Below are 14,078 nucleotides of genomic sequence, written 5' to 3' on the forward strand. Positions count from 1 at the left end.
TGAAGTCCACATAAGACTCTCCTCAGGAGTCCTGCACAGGGACCCATTTTGCATGCCAGAGGAATAACTAATGAACAAAGATACCACCTTTCCAAGTAGCTGGTAGGGTTTCTTTTGTTTCTTTGGTTTTTTAACAGAAACTTAGGTATTGTTTCCATTCTCATCCCTCAGTTAAACTCTAACAACCGTGTTGCAAACAAGGAATATTCCTAATTCTTTAACCCTTTTGAACAGAATTCTTTCTAAGAGGGTAGATGAACTTCAGAAAGTAGACTGCCATCCTACAGCCTGCATACTGACCAATTTGGCAAGTACCTCTACATACAAAAAACAGCAATGCTATCTGAGATCAACTAATCAAGCATGAAACAAAACAGTTTCATCAACTAAACGCATTTTGTAAGGGGAAGAAGTAGCTAGCGCTGACTGTAACTACGCTGGTATTTTCCTGAATTTTTTCTTTGTGTGTTCTTATAAGAAGAGAAAAAAATTCAGTGTGCAGTAATTAACACATTTATACATCAAGTTTTAACAGCAGCTGGGATGTTCCCATTAGCCTTGGCAACAACACTTGATATTTCACGTGTGCCATGCCCTTCTGTTACTGCGGAAACAGAAAGCCAAGCCTCCAACATCCCCCCAGTAAAGCACTTAATTTTGCTTTAAGAAAGTGTCTCCTCACTGTTTATTTTAAACCTCTTCCTCCCAATGTCTCCACTGTTTTCCCTCTCTAGCAGGAGCACATCGCTTACTCTGAAACAGATAAAAGCCAGCAGCTATCACAGAGAGACATCGTCTATGGAAAACACATCTGCACGTGCCCAGCGCACCATCGGATGGTGTCACAGCCCTGCTCATCACACGTGCAGAACTGGCAAGCGGTCTTGGCCACCATTTCAGGGAGAAAGCCTTCAGTGGAGGATCAAACGCCAACAGGAATAAGGGGGGCAGGGAACTATCTACCCCCACACACTCCCTGCTCACGAAACCTGGTATAAAACAGCCTAGAGGGAGGGAAGGACGAGGTTCGACCATGAGGTCTGGCACTTCCTCTCTGTGAGGATGATGAAAAGAGCCTAAACCATGCTAGGGTGCGCTGGGGAGCTGACCGTAATGGGGAAAATATTTGGCAGTTTTGATGATGACAGCCATGGGAAACCTAAGACAATCCAGAAATAAAGTTTTACAGGAAAATAAAACCATTTTAATGAAATTTGCAGACTGTTTAAGGCTAAAATCATTTGAGTCTTGACTCATGCCGCTACTTCATTTGTGTTTTGTTTCATTTCCACCCACTCTCCAAATACCTACCTTCAGTCCGCCATGGCTACTTTAAATTAGCGTTTTCAAGAGGTTTTTTTACTCCTTCCTTGTTCTTTTCTGCCTCCCTGAGGTTTCCACTGAGGAATAAGAGGAATTTAATATGTGGTAGATTACAACAATTTCTCTAACACAGTGTTGCAAGCATATTAGTGGCAGATAAGATGAAAAACCTCAAAGAATTTCAGGAGGAGGTTAAAGACTAAGTACCTATTATATGCTTCTCATAGCCCAAACTTGAGGAGAAAAACAGGTATTTTCAAACTGTTTAAAAATAATTTAAAGGGCGGGACTAAAAATTACAAGCTATAAAAAGCAAAATGACTTAACTGGCTATTTTTTGTTCCATGTCATTATTTCTTTAAGTTTCCAGACATTATCTGAAATGAGGGATTTTCATCAGACAAGTATCAAGCATGAGAAATTGCCACTTTAATTTCAGCACGGAATGGGAGAAACATCTATGAAGTGAAGGTATACACTGCATAAGGGAAATAATTACTAACACGGGCTACATCAGTCACACATAGCAAAGCCCCTCCGCATTGCATTCCTTGTATTTGCTTACGTAAAACTCTGGCCCAATAAAACAGTTATCAGCTTTAGTACCTAATAACTTCACAGGCTGGGAAGCAGGCAGTAATAGATGATGCACTAGATTCTGTTACATTCCCCTGGCATGGTATGACAAATATCTCAGAGATTTCAAGAGATTTCAAGGCTTTTGTACCAGCGCCCATCACAGAGCCTAAGCAGATGTTGCATGAAGTGTTATTACTCATTACACCTTGCAAGTCATGGGCTCTTGACAGATGTGCTGGAGCAGATCCCTGTGCTTGCACCATAAGTTCTCAGCTGCAAATACTCCCACTAGTCACCTCTCTTTCCTCCTGACTTTTTTTTTTTGTAATACATGCCTAAGCAGCTCAAGAAAAGCATTTAATTTCTCACAAGGGAAGTTCCATGTGGCAAACTTATTTTCAGCTGCGTGCCTAACAAATCCAACAACTCATTTTATACTTTTGTTTGGGAAAGTGTGTGACATCTGCGTCAACACGGTTCTGGTAACAAAAGCATAAGTTTACACACAAACAGCAATCAATTCAAACCTTCCAAAAGTTATTCCTTCAAAAAAAAAAACAAACCCCAGAACCAAGATACAGAAAACACAACCAACAAGAAAATGAAAATTACTTTAGTAGAGAAGTCAGGAAAAAGTACTGAAGATCCAGCCAGAGCTCTGCACTAATTCAGACTTGTACAGCATTTTTTGGCACGGTGCATGCCCATGACTTCATTTCGGCAAATCCTGACAGAGGTTCCCAGAACCTAGAACTTAAGAAGCTTTAAAAAGATGTCTTAAGTTGATGAAAGCACTCTCTTATGTCATGAAACACTTGTGTCCCATCAGAAAGCAAAACACACACAAACCCAAAGAGTTTAAAAACAATCAGTAGGAAATCTCTCTTGAAGAGATACTAACACGCAACAGCAGCTGCTCTCCCGAGCAGGCTCACAAAGGGTGCAGGCAGGAGACTGCAGGCAACCAACGCTCACCTTCACCCAGCAGCTTCACTGATGCGCACTCAGCATTAGGACTGAAGAGCCCCAATGAAATTTATAGCATGCAAGCTGACAAAAACGTAGACTAAAAGGTAAAGTGAAAACCAGACATCGGAGAGTCCCAGTTAGCTGTGTCTTCCTGGCAGCATGAGGGAGTCAGATTCTTCCTCGGTTAGCCATCAGCGGCACGCTCCACAGCTCCAGCTCAGCAAAACCGCCAATAACTCCAAATGTATGTTTCCAATATTAAGAAAACCAGCACACTACTCAAAACATAATCCTCCCCTGGCTGGACTCCCATAATTTACTCTGTTTTCTGGATCTCCAGACCAGCTGCATTGTTAACACAAGGTGTCCTTTCTGCCTGCCAGTCCACCTGGAAGGCAAGCCAGCTGCCTCCTTACTCTTGAGCCACTAACAGAGCAAGTTTTGCCCTGTTTGCCTCCAGTCCAATCCCACTCTCTGATTTAGACTGGGGCAATTCTTATATTTTCATTGGCACTGAAGGAATGTATACAGAGTTTTAGGCTACAATATGCAATGATTGCTCTATGCTCTTAACAGTAAAAAAAACCCACAAAATTATGAAGGTTGTATCTTATGTTGGATACTCCAAATCAGTTCATAACTTCAAGAAGTCCAGCCTTCTTCACGACCCAGGTCCCAGCTATCTTTGAGCCACAGTCCTTTTCAACGTTCTTCCCCCCAGGCAAAAAAAACTCCCAAACACTAAGTACAAACACATTCCTGAAAGTCGTTTTCTGTACATATAACTTTACGCTAGAAGTTCAAGTGTCACATGCACTCAAGTATGAAAGCATAAACCAAACACACGCAAAACTGATGCACAGCAAAGCACTGAGGTTTGTACAACGTGATAGCTCTGCATCAGACACATCTTTCTATTAATGAAACATAAGCTCCATTCACGTTTTGAAATTGCTGCTAGTTGAAAAGCTCCAAAAAAATGGAGAACAAAAGATCTTGAATTTTTGTAGTTCTTTGCGTTGCTTGTAAATGTTTCCCAAGCCGCAACTCCACATGCAAGCTTTCGAGCCTAAAACCCAAGAGACTAATAATTATGGAAAGGGAGATTGCCAAAGCACCAAGACAGAGCAGCAACAGAAAGTAACAAACAGCTGAGGACCGAGTGGTATATACGATGCTATCTATTTGTTACACTGAATGGTCAAATCTCCTCCACTGCTGTTCACTGTGTTTACAGGTGACAGGAAATGCTGATGGGCGCAGCCACCCCAGCTGGCAGAGGTTCATGCCTGCCTGCAGAAGTTGGGAGAGGATCAGGAGACGTGGATTCCTGTCCCGGTACTGTCACGCTGGGTTCGCCTCCTCCGGGCCACAGACTATGTTGCATACAACCTGGAAGAAGCCACCTTACAAAACGGATGTGATGGACAAGAGCCACCATGGCTCTGTTTCGTCCTTTGCCCATTGTGGGTATTGACCCGGTAATCCTCCCAGCACAGGCTTCTGCATCTGTACAGAGCCTCGCAGGCTCAGCTGAGACCCATTACTTTAATACAACCATCTTTGAAGTCCCACATAGAAACTAAACTGTCTCTCTTCACATTTGCTCACCACACCTCAAACCCGGAGGCACTCATACCCAAATGGATTTTAAGGAACCAGCCAGGAGAACAGAAAGGATTTTGATTTCCCTGGACAGCTCAAACCAATCTGGCCACAAGCACACTGACGCGAACCCTGGAGAACAACCCCCCAAACATGTCACCACACACCCCACCAGACCGGCACCCCAGCGAGATGCCACACGCTCCATCAGGAGTGAACCTCGACCCCACACTCCAGGGTAAAAAGCACCTATGTTAAAAGTACACTATAAGCAAACACATACATCCTCCGCAGCGTTAACACTGTGGTGCCACGAAGGCTTCAAATTTTTTGCAGGTGGACCCGAGCAACTCGCAGGAAGGCGGCTCCCATGGCTCCGTGCAAGCTCTCAGTCCCCCAGCGGGAACGGCCCGAGGAGCTGCATGGCGGAGCAAGGTGATGTGCAGCCCGGGCAGGTGCTGGGGACGCATTCACACGGACCAGGTGCGTGCGTGTCTGAGGAGGGGTGAAGGGCACACGCAGCTGCGATGCACATGGGGGAGGTCAAAAAGAAGAGAAATCCAAGAGTTTCAGTGGGAAGAACGGCCATCGTGGGGAGTGTGGTAATGTAGCAACCCACAGCAGCTCCCACTGCAAATGCTTCACCCCAGTGAAATTTCACTGGGTACAATGCTCTTGCACTTCTGGAAAGATAACAATGCATTTACATCCAAATACCATCAGTGGAAGTACAATACGTGCAGTGATTCTGCATCTGGCTGTACCAGCCGTATATCTCAGGGAAAACAAAATCCTCACTACGAGAATGTGCACCCACTCAGGGACAACATGCTGCTGCTGCACGAGGAATAAAAAAGATACCAAGAAGTGGGCTTCACTGGGTTTATTTTATTTTAACCTTATCCTGAAATGGACTTTGGACTTATTTTTTAGAGTAGTGACTTTAGATATTACCAAATATTGCTCCGAGAAGTTGCGGATGCCCCATCTCTGGATGCTCCATCCCTGGAAGTGTTCAAGGTCAGACTGGATGGGGCTTTGAGCAAGTGAAAAGGTGTCCCTGCCCATGGCAGGGGGGTTGGACTAGATGATCTTTAAAGGTCCCTTCCAACCCAAACTATTCTATGATTAGATACCATTAATCTTGACAAACAAAGGCTACAGAGAAAATACTGTATAAAAAAACGATTCTTGCAACATGACGACTGCTGGAATAGTAACACATGGAAGCAAACTCAAAAAAAAGATACCTGGCTTGAGAAAAATAATTGAAGTCCTTTAAACATTTAAAGTCACCTGCAGATTTCAGTTGGTTTCAGAAATTCTAGAAACACTCTGAAAAAGACAGATAATCAGGCACTGCCACAGTTCAGTCCTCCCAGGGATGTAATCTATAATCCAGTATGTTTTTCTGAAATGTAACATTTCAAGATCTATCAGACATATCGTAATTCACACACAGTACAGCAGATTTCCTGTATTACTGAACCACACATTTAGAAAGAGAGCAAGAGGGAGAATCTGTAAATATGGTAAAAACACAAATTGTTTAGGATACTGGGAAATATCTGAAATGCACAACATTTTCTCCTCCGCCTCCTTCTCAGACAAGAAGGATTACAGTGAGAAGGCAAAATTAAGTACTTTTTAATAGCCTAAGCAGGTGTTGTGGAGATAGAGGAAGGGCAGCAGTACAAAATTTTATATTTCACACGTTTTAAGAGAGGATAAACTTAGTATTAGTTTCTTTTTTTTATAGGAACAAGGTTAAATATATTTAAGAGGTGCAAGATTTAACAGAATATGGACTACACCACTTGGCAATTGAAATCCAGCCACCCTTAATGACCGATACTAATCAGATTTTACTATTACTGTGACACACAAAAGATTTCAGCTCCCGCCTGAACAAAGTGTATAGCTGAATAGAAAGAAAGAGGACTGATTCTCTTTCAGGATTTGCCCCCAGCTGTTTATAAGAAGAAAGCCTGGTTTAGTGAATATTTGAACCTACTTTGGACACGTTTCACATAAAAGTGAGGACCGTTTCTATGGGTGGCAGAAGCCCCTAAGGTGGAACTCCTGAGGTGACTACCTATGAGGAAGGGATGGTTCGCTCTGGGATGCAGGGAAGAGCTGCGGGGATGCAGGAAGAAGTACTGCTGGGGGAGCTGGATGTGCTGCAGAAGGCGTGAAGGACAGGGGATGGCCCTGGCGCGGCACAGCACAATGCCCCTGGGAACTCCTGGTTTTGCAGGCTCCGCGAGGCAGCAGTTCCTGCACAGGGACTGCAGAGAGACGGGATGCAAACCCACATGAAGCCGGGCATCATTTTGCGTCCTGTTTGTGCACAGTGTTCTCCTCAGTATCTGTTTTTTAAAAAAACAACCAACTAAAACATAATACATGTACCCACTCTGCTCCATCTACTTTTCTTATTTGAAAGCAACAGTTTGGGGAGTACAAAGAAGAAAAGGTGTAATATTATGAAAACACACAGTTCCCAAGAAATGACACTGTATCATGCTTTTCAAACTTTTAGGAACAAAAACCTTTTGCATTTTTTGTTCATTTTGTAAAATAACAGCCCCCTCCCCACCTCCTAGACGAGACACCACATTTGGGAGAGTGCATGCCACGATGCAAGATGCCAGCGGGTGGGTCTTCTCGCACGAGATGCACAAAGCACTGCGCTGGTTATTACTGAAGACCCTCCAGCCGACACAAACCCTCACTGGTGTTGAACACAATGTGCCCGACTTTCAGAAGCGCTGAGGGAGCCAAAAGCCCAATGAACATCAATGGCCGCAGTGGGGTCTCAGCGCCTCCGAAAAGAAAGAAAGAAAAAAAAAAAAAAAATCAGCCTCAGCAAGCCAGTCCTACACAAAAGTTTTGTGTGAGCAAGGACAATTCAAATGGTCCCAATGAGAACCAGTCAAATACATCCTTGCCATTGGATCAGGAAGCTTGATACAGCACCGGGGCTCCAAACAAGTCCTGGTTAGATGGTCACATCAGCCTCAGCCTACCTACTGCCAAGGCAGCAGTTATGCAATAGCACAAACAAAACGTCGTATTCATGAGGGACTGGATCCCCAGCTGACAAAGGCTTCTTTTTGTGACTTCTTTTTGAAGTATTTCATCTGAAATTTGTGCTAGAAGTCCCCTCTCCTCACTGACCAAGCCGCCATTACCCAGTCAGGCACAGCTTGATCATCCAACAATGTCTCTAAGCAAAGAAGTCAACAGACCTTGGAGTTTTGTGCTACTGTCATCATTATTAGCAAAACGTTCAAGAAGTGTTTTCTTCTCTCCACTCCCCTTTTCCCAACTGTTACATTCAGGACAAGACATTCTATATGGACACAAAACATACATTTCACACACTGTTGCAGACCCACAACTTGTGAGACTAACTTTAGTGTTTTTCTAAGATTTTAGGACTAAAATAAAGATTTGTTTCTCCTCAAGATGAATCACCTATAAAGATTTCAAACTACTTTTTGATTTCAAGCCCCTAGCAACTTAATTTACTGAAGAAAAATCAATTTCATAGACTTAGCAGCAAAGACACTTAAGAACAACTTTACATGTTATCTAATAAATTTTATTCCCCCCGATAAGACGTTGTAATCCAAAGAATACACTTCTCTTAATAAGACACTTGAAAACATTCCTTTCTTTCTTTCCCTCTTCCATCCCCATTCCAAGATTTATTTGACATCAATTCATGGCAGTAAAGTAAAAGTGTATGTTAAGAGGAGGATACTACAATATAGACATGGGAGAGGCCATCAACTTTACAGTTTCATTTAAAATCAAAAGTTCACATAGGGAAAGCATAGCCTAAAAAGTAAGTATCAGAATATGCATGCAAAAGATGATGCCAGTAATACAGCTGGTTTGTTTGTTTCAGCCCTCAGAGCTGCAGAGGCAGTAGGAATCCATACTTGAACATGCATTGAAAGGGGTGTTGGAAACTTCAAAAAAGCTTAGTAAAAAGACTGTAATACTACAGGAGCCTCATCTTCACTAAGCTAGGGAACAAACCAGTTAATAAGCATTTAGAAATTAAGGAATTAGGTGATGCGAATTAATTTAACAAAGTAGCAACCACAGGAATTCTGTCAGCTTCCTTTGGCTTTGGCTGAGTAATTTTTTCTTTTTTCTCCTTCTTAATTAAAACCAGAGACAGTGCCAGCATCAGTATGTGCATATTAACACATGGGCACGCACTGATAGCTCTGCTTTAGCAGCTGCAACTGCTAAGCAATAATACGCCACTGGCAAACTGGACCAAAGATACAGCTGTATTTTTCTATCTTTTCTTTTTTTTTTTTCTTTTTTCCAAACCTCCTAACTTTCACTACTGCTTAATTCATTTGGGTCTATTGTTGGTTGAAAGGAAAGCTCACAGGAAGCAGCCCATGCTAAAAGGCCCACGTTAAAAAGATGCGAACGCTGAACGTGTGTGTTGACTACCGAGTGACCCATGTGCATGACGAATCCTTCCCGAGTCAGGGCCCCACTTCTGCTCACGTTAACACACTCACACAAGCGCTACCCCTCCCGTAAGTTTGGGAACAGAAGCCGCCACTTTCCATCGACGCCCAATTCCCTCCACCGCGCAGACCCCAGGCTACAAGAGGGAAAACCGCACCACGTTATCCCAGTGGCCCACAGGATTCCCTAGTGCTCAGGACGAAACGCGTGACGCCTGGCACACAGGCGTACTCAACGCTTCCCACTTTGATAAAGGCACCTCCACGCTCCTCCCTGTCCCCCGACATTATCCCTCCCCTCCCGAACCACGCTTCACCCCTTGGCAAAAACGGAACCGCACCCCTGGGGACCCGCGTTTGGCGCGTGGGGGGGCTGAGCGGGACCCCCCGCCCCGCCTCGCCTTACCCCGAGGGGAAGCCGCGGCGAGACCGAGTCACTCCCCAGCGCCGGTCGGCGGCACCAAGCCCCGCGGGGAGACCCGGGGCCGCCCGCGCCCCCCGGCCCGGCCCGGCCCCAACGGCCGCCCCTGCCTCCGGCGTGCGGCGCAGCCCCCCGACCGCACCGCTTCCTCAGCTTCAGCGGGACCGGGGCAGAAGACACGCTCCGGGCCGGCTGCGTACAACTGCCTCCAAGAAACTACAGCTCCAGGATTCTGTGGTATTATTATTATTAATAAGAATTTGGGTTTAAAGGAAGGGAGCGCTCTGCAGCTGGCGAGGTCCCCTTGCCCCGCCGGCTCGCCCCGCCAGTCAGGAGCCCCCCGCGCCCGGCCCCGCTCCCGCCGAGTTTCGGTGGCAGCGGCCCGGCCCCAGCCGGGCGAGGGGGGCGGAGGGGCGGCCGCCCCCGGCCCGCTCCGCCAGGGCGCTCAACAGGCTGCTGCCCCCCGCCCCGCCGCGCGGGAAGCGGCCGGGCCGGGGCCGCCACGACCCCCGGGGCGGCCTCGCACCTGCCCCCGCTCCCACCCTCCCCGCAGCCGCGGCTCCCCCTGCGGCCCCGGAGCGGGGGCTCCCCCGCAGCCCGGCTCGCTTACCCATGGCTGGCTCTCGTCGCCCGGGCGGTGCGGAGGGAGCAGGGCAGGGGCTCGCTCTGCCGTGCCTCGCCGGGCTGGGCTGGGCTGGGCGGGAGGCGCGGCGGAGGGCAGCGGCGGCAGCTCGCACACTGGCGGGCTCCGCTCGCCTCCGGCGGCTGCGGCGCGGCGAGAGGGGCGGGGACGGCCCCGCCTGCCTGCGCCGCCCGAGGGGCTCCCGGCCCGGCCCGGCCCGGCCCGCCGCGGGGCAGGGGTGGCGGAGCGCCGCCCCGCGGCCTGGCGGGGGCACCCCCGGCGGCGAGCAGCCGCGCCGCCCTCGCCCGCCTCCGCCCCGCCGCGGGGCTGGGACCGCTGCCGCTGCCTCCCGCCCGGGCCCTGGTGCCCCTGCGACGAGGGCTTGCTTTCTTATGTTGGCCCCTCTTTTCCTCCAGTGTTTTATCGTTCGTCCTCAGAAGGCTTGCAGGAACGAGCACCCCGCGGCCGGCAGGACCCCCGCCCCTCCCCGCTTCGGGTGCTTCCCAGGGAAATGGGGCTAAGGGCACCCTTGACCTTCAGAGGCATCTGCTTCTTAATGTTTCTCCCTGACAATGGCAAGGGCGCTGTGTGCCCAAACATAACGTTATTTCATTAATACCTGTAGTCGTGTTCAACAATGCGATTCCTACCTTCACAGCCTCTTCTGAACCTGTGAATGCTGCTTTACAGCGTTATATAGCACTGCAGTAGCTGCCACTTGAATGATGCTCCAGCCACACAACCTTGCATGACAGTGCTTGCAGTGACTTTTTCATTTCTTTAAACACTGTGAGAAATGTATCTTAGCTTTTGGGAAAACCAGTGAAGGGGACCCCTAAGTAACAGACTGGGTAGTTTGGGGATGTATGGGTGGATTCTCCACTAGAAGCTTACCAGTAAAACCCTTCCATATCTAGACATGTTGGGGTAAAAATAATTGTGTCACACAGGAGTAAGCCTTAACAGACGCAGATGATGGGTGTGGAAGAGAGTGGCAAAGCTGGCTTTTTCAATTTAGTTGCTTTTCTGAGTTGGACTTTTACCATCAGAGTGATTGGATTGCTTCAGATGGAAAGGGCAGCTCTTTAGTCAGAATAAATGCATCTACAGCGACTAACATCAATCAGATTGTGCTGGTTTACATTAAGTGGGTACTTGGCATGCATTCCCTTTGCCTTTGTCACAATAATAGTATCCTAATTTTCTGTTATTTACGTGAAGTATAAGGATATATTTCATCTTCTCCCATGATTATTAACAAAATGATCTATTAAATTATGTAACCATATTATTCCCCTCTAAATGAGATCGATTACTTAAGAACATGTTAATAAAACACGACGGCAAAGGAGTGACAAAAGTGTGAACGCTAATTTTCAGGGAAATTAGTTTGTACTTTGCAATTTCAGGCCCCTGCTCCCAAAGTAGTGTGTGTCTGTGCTCACATATAAAGTTGCAATGTTAACTCTGTGGTTTGTTTTCCATTAAAATAAAAAGCCCAGTCTCTTGGGCCAAAATTATCTGAGGCTTTCGCATTGATTAAGGAACGTATATGTTTTTCCAGTAAGGACTACGGGCCCAATACCATGCAAGCACTGTGGGAATAGGGAGTAAATGCCTCTTCTCTAAGAAGTAAGAAGTGGATTGATTGAGTAAGCCATTTTGTAAAGATAGGAAAAAAAATTCATACCGAAGCTGATCACTAGCAAGCTGCTTCCAGTCCCCACTGGGAATTAAAGTAGATGAGCTATGCACCTTTGAAAAATGAGATTAATTATGGAAATAGCACATGACCCTTAACTAGAGTAGCACTAAGTAGCACTGAAATATGGCGGGAACTGAAGGCAAATGGTAAGAGCACCCCACTGCGTGCAGCACTATGTGCTGGTGAGAGTATAAATTCATTTTATTTTTTTAAATAAATTCTTCAATTAAATTTATATTCTGTGAAGCTCTTGCAGCATACTGCTTGATTAATGTTAGGATCAGCTGAAAAATACGTCCCTGATTCTGACTGCGCTTGCACTTACGGGTAACTTTGCACCGTTGAAATCTGTGGGACTAGTTGCTCAAGGGAAGTTGGTCAACATGGTCAGTGCTGTCCGGATTGGGTTTACATACTTGCACCAAAGTATGGGGTAGACATTCCTATGCTAGTGCAGAAGGAGTTGTCCATATTAACACGTATGCAGTGAGAGGAGGCACTCACTGTCCTTTATTAGCTTTCTGTCATCCTCAGAAATGTTGGTCATTTTTCTCTCCAAAGAGTAAAGCAAAGAACAGCTGTCCAAATATTGGTTATGGCTCAGCAGTCAATGGGGATTTCTACTCACAGAGATACCGAGTCTCTGACAAGTGAAGAGAGAAGTTCGCAGGGCTGATGTTAGAAGTTTTGGTTCCTTAAGCAAAACTACATTACAATACTCAAATGAGGTCAAGAAGGCAGGAATACTTAGCTGGAATTTCTACTAGGAATAGAAACTAATGGATTTCATTTCAGAACTAAGATGTCTGTAGAAACAGGTTGGGAAAGGCTTATGACTGGATTCTGGTCCATGCTCTTACTCTTCCATCTAGTACATAACGAAAGAAGAAAGGCTGGAGTGTGCAGCATTTTAGTCAGTCTCAGTAGCTGAATGGCTCCTTGGTGCTATAGCTGGTAGCCATAAGGTAGGGCTAAAGGCCTGCTGTAAATTACGCTGGAAGCCAGGTTGATCCAGACAATCTTGGCATCAAGGGATTATAAAACGACCTGGTGCCATTGCAGATTTGATCTATAAAAGAGCAGGTGAAGGTTAGAATTCTGCATCGATTAATGTCATTCATTGTCTACGCTGGGTGCTCAAAACCTTTTCCATAGCTTGGGTAACAACCTGCAAACATTTCTCTATTTGTAGTGTTACCCTAATACTTGTGTGATGATACCAGGTATTTCAAGAAACACCTTCACTCCCTGTAGCAATATGCTTGGTGTATCTCCTAACCTAATCTGGAGCAGTGTGTTGTTCTCTGGAGATGTTTTGAAGAGGCCATCTGATTTGCAGAAGAAAATTTAACTTCAATCTCAAGATCAGTCAAGGAGAGGTAAGATGGAAAGGGAGGGTCTCATCAGTTGTAACTGAGGGCATGGTATCAGTCTGAAACGCTGTATTTTACCGTATTTGACCGTTTCCAGCAATCAGTGGTGAAACAGATTTCGAGAGCAAGTGAAGGCTGGTTGCATATAATTCTTCATTTTTTTTGTTTTAATTTACCAGGCTCCACCTGTTTCCCCATTTTTTCACTGGAGAACATCCTAGCTCTGAAATGAATCCCTATTTTCTTTGTGGATGGAATGGTGTGATAGCTGCCGCTACCTGTTTGCTTGTCTCTATTTTCCACTCCTACTGTCTTTTCTCAGGCTGTCTAACTAGATAGATTGCCCTCGATACGAAACCTTCCCAATTAAAAACAGAATCAAAGGCAGTATGTTTCCACTTAATTTTTTAGATCTGACTAAACATTTAGTCGCATTAAAGACAGTGGTTTGATAAAAAGATGTTCTAGTGGGATACCTGCTTCGGTGGGTTCTCAGCTCACACCATGTCCTACTGTTGGCTGTAGGTGAGCCCCCCTCCCATGGCTCCCTCTGCTAATAGTGAAGCTAATGGTTAATCGTAAATATTACTTCTGACCACTACACAGGCAGTGCCAGTGGGTAGCAGTCATTGCCAGTTTCCAGAGGATTAGAGCGAGTGTATAGGGTGCCACTCCTACGCTTGATTTTGCAAAAATTCTGCAAATCTCCAAAACCTTATAAAATCAGGGACTCATAGAACAGCCTCCTTTTGAATGTTAACATGAGTATATTTTAGATTTAAGGGAATCAGAAGTGATAAAATCTGGTTTTAGTTGTAGTGAGTGTTCACTGTGGCCTTTCTCAAGGGGGTTCATCCATCCTTTCTGTCTTGAGCTTCTGTGATTCCACATACAGTTGAGGCATGCTGGCGTTTTTCTCTCCCATGTGATCTTCTGTTCAAAGTGGCGTTACAGAGGCCACGGATGTTAAAGAGAAATA

At 45.9% G+C, this 14,078-nt stretch overlaps 1 protein-coding gene across 2 annotated transcripts in view; it reads right to left on the reverse strand.

Moving 5' to 3' along the window:
- GPM6B (glycoprotein M6B) overlaps window positions 1-10,119 on the reverse strand; it is a 110,257-nt gene extending 100,138 nt beyond the window's left edge. For both annotated transcript variants that reach the window (XM_050891572.1, XM_050891548.1), the window contains exon 1: window positions 10,010-10,119. In XM_050891572.1, coding sequence (XP_050747529.1) covers window positions 10,010-10,013 — 4 coding nt within the window. In that variant the 5' untranslated portion in view covers window positions 10,014-10,119. The remainder of the gene's footprint in view (window positions 1-10,009) is intronic.
- Window positions 10,120-14,078: the final 3,959 nt, after the last annotated feature.

The sequence above is a fragment of the Gymnogyps californianus genome, chromosome 1 (assembly GCF_018139145.2).
Source record: "Gymnogyps californianus isolate 813 chromosome 1, ASM1813914v2, whole genome shotgun sequence".
Taxonomy (NCBI): Eukaryota; Metazoa; Chordata; class Aves; order Accipitriformes; family Cathartidae; genus Gymnogyps; species Gymnogyps californianus.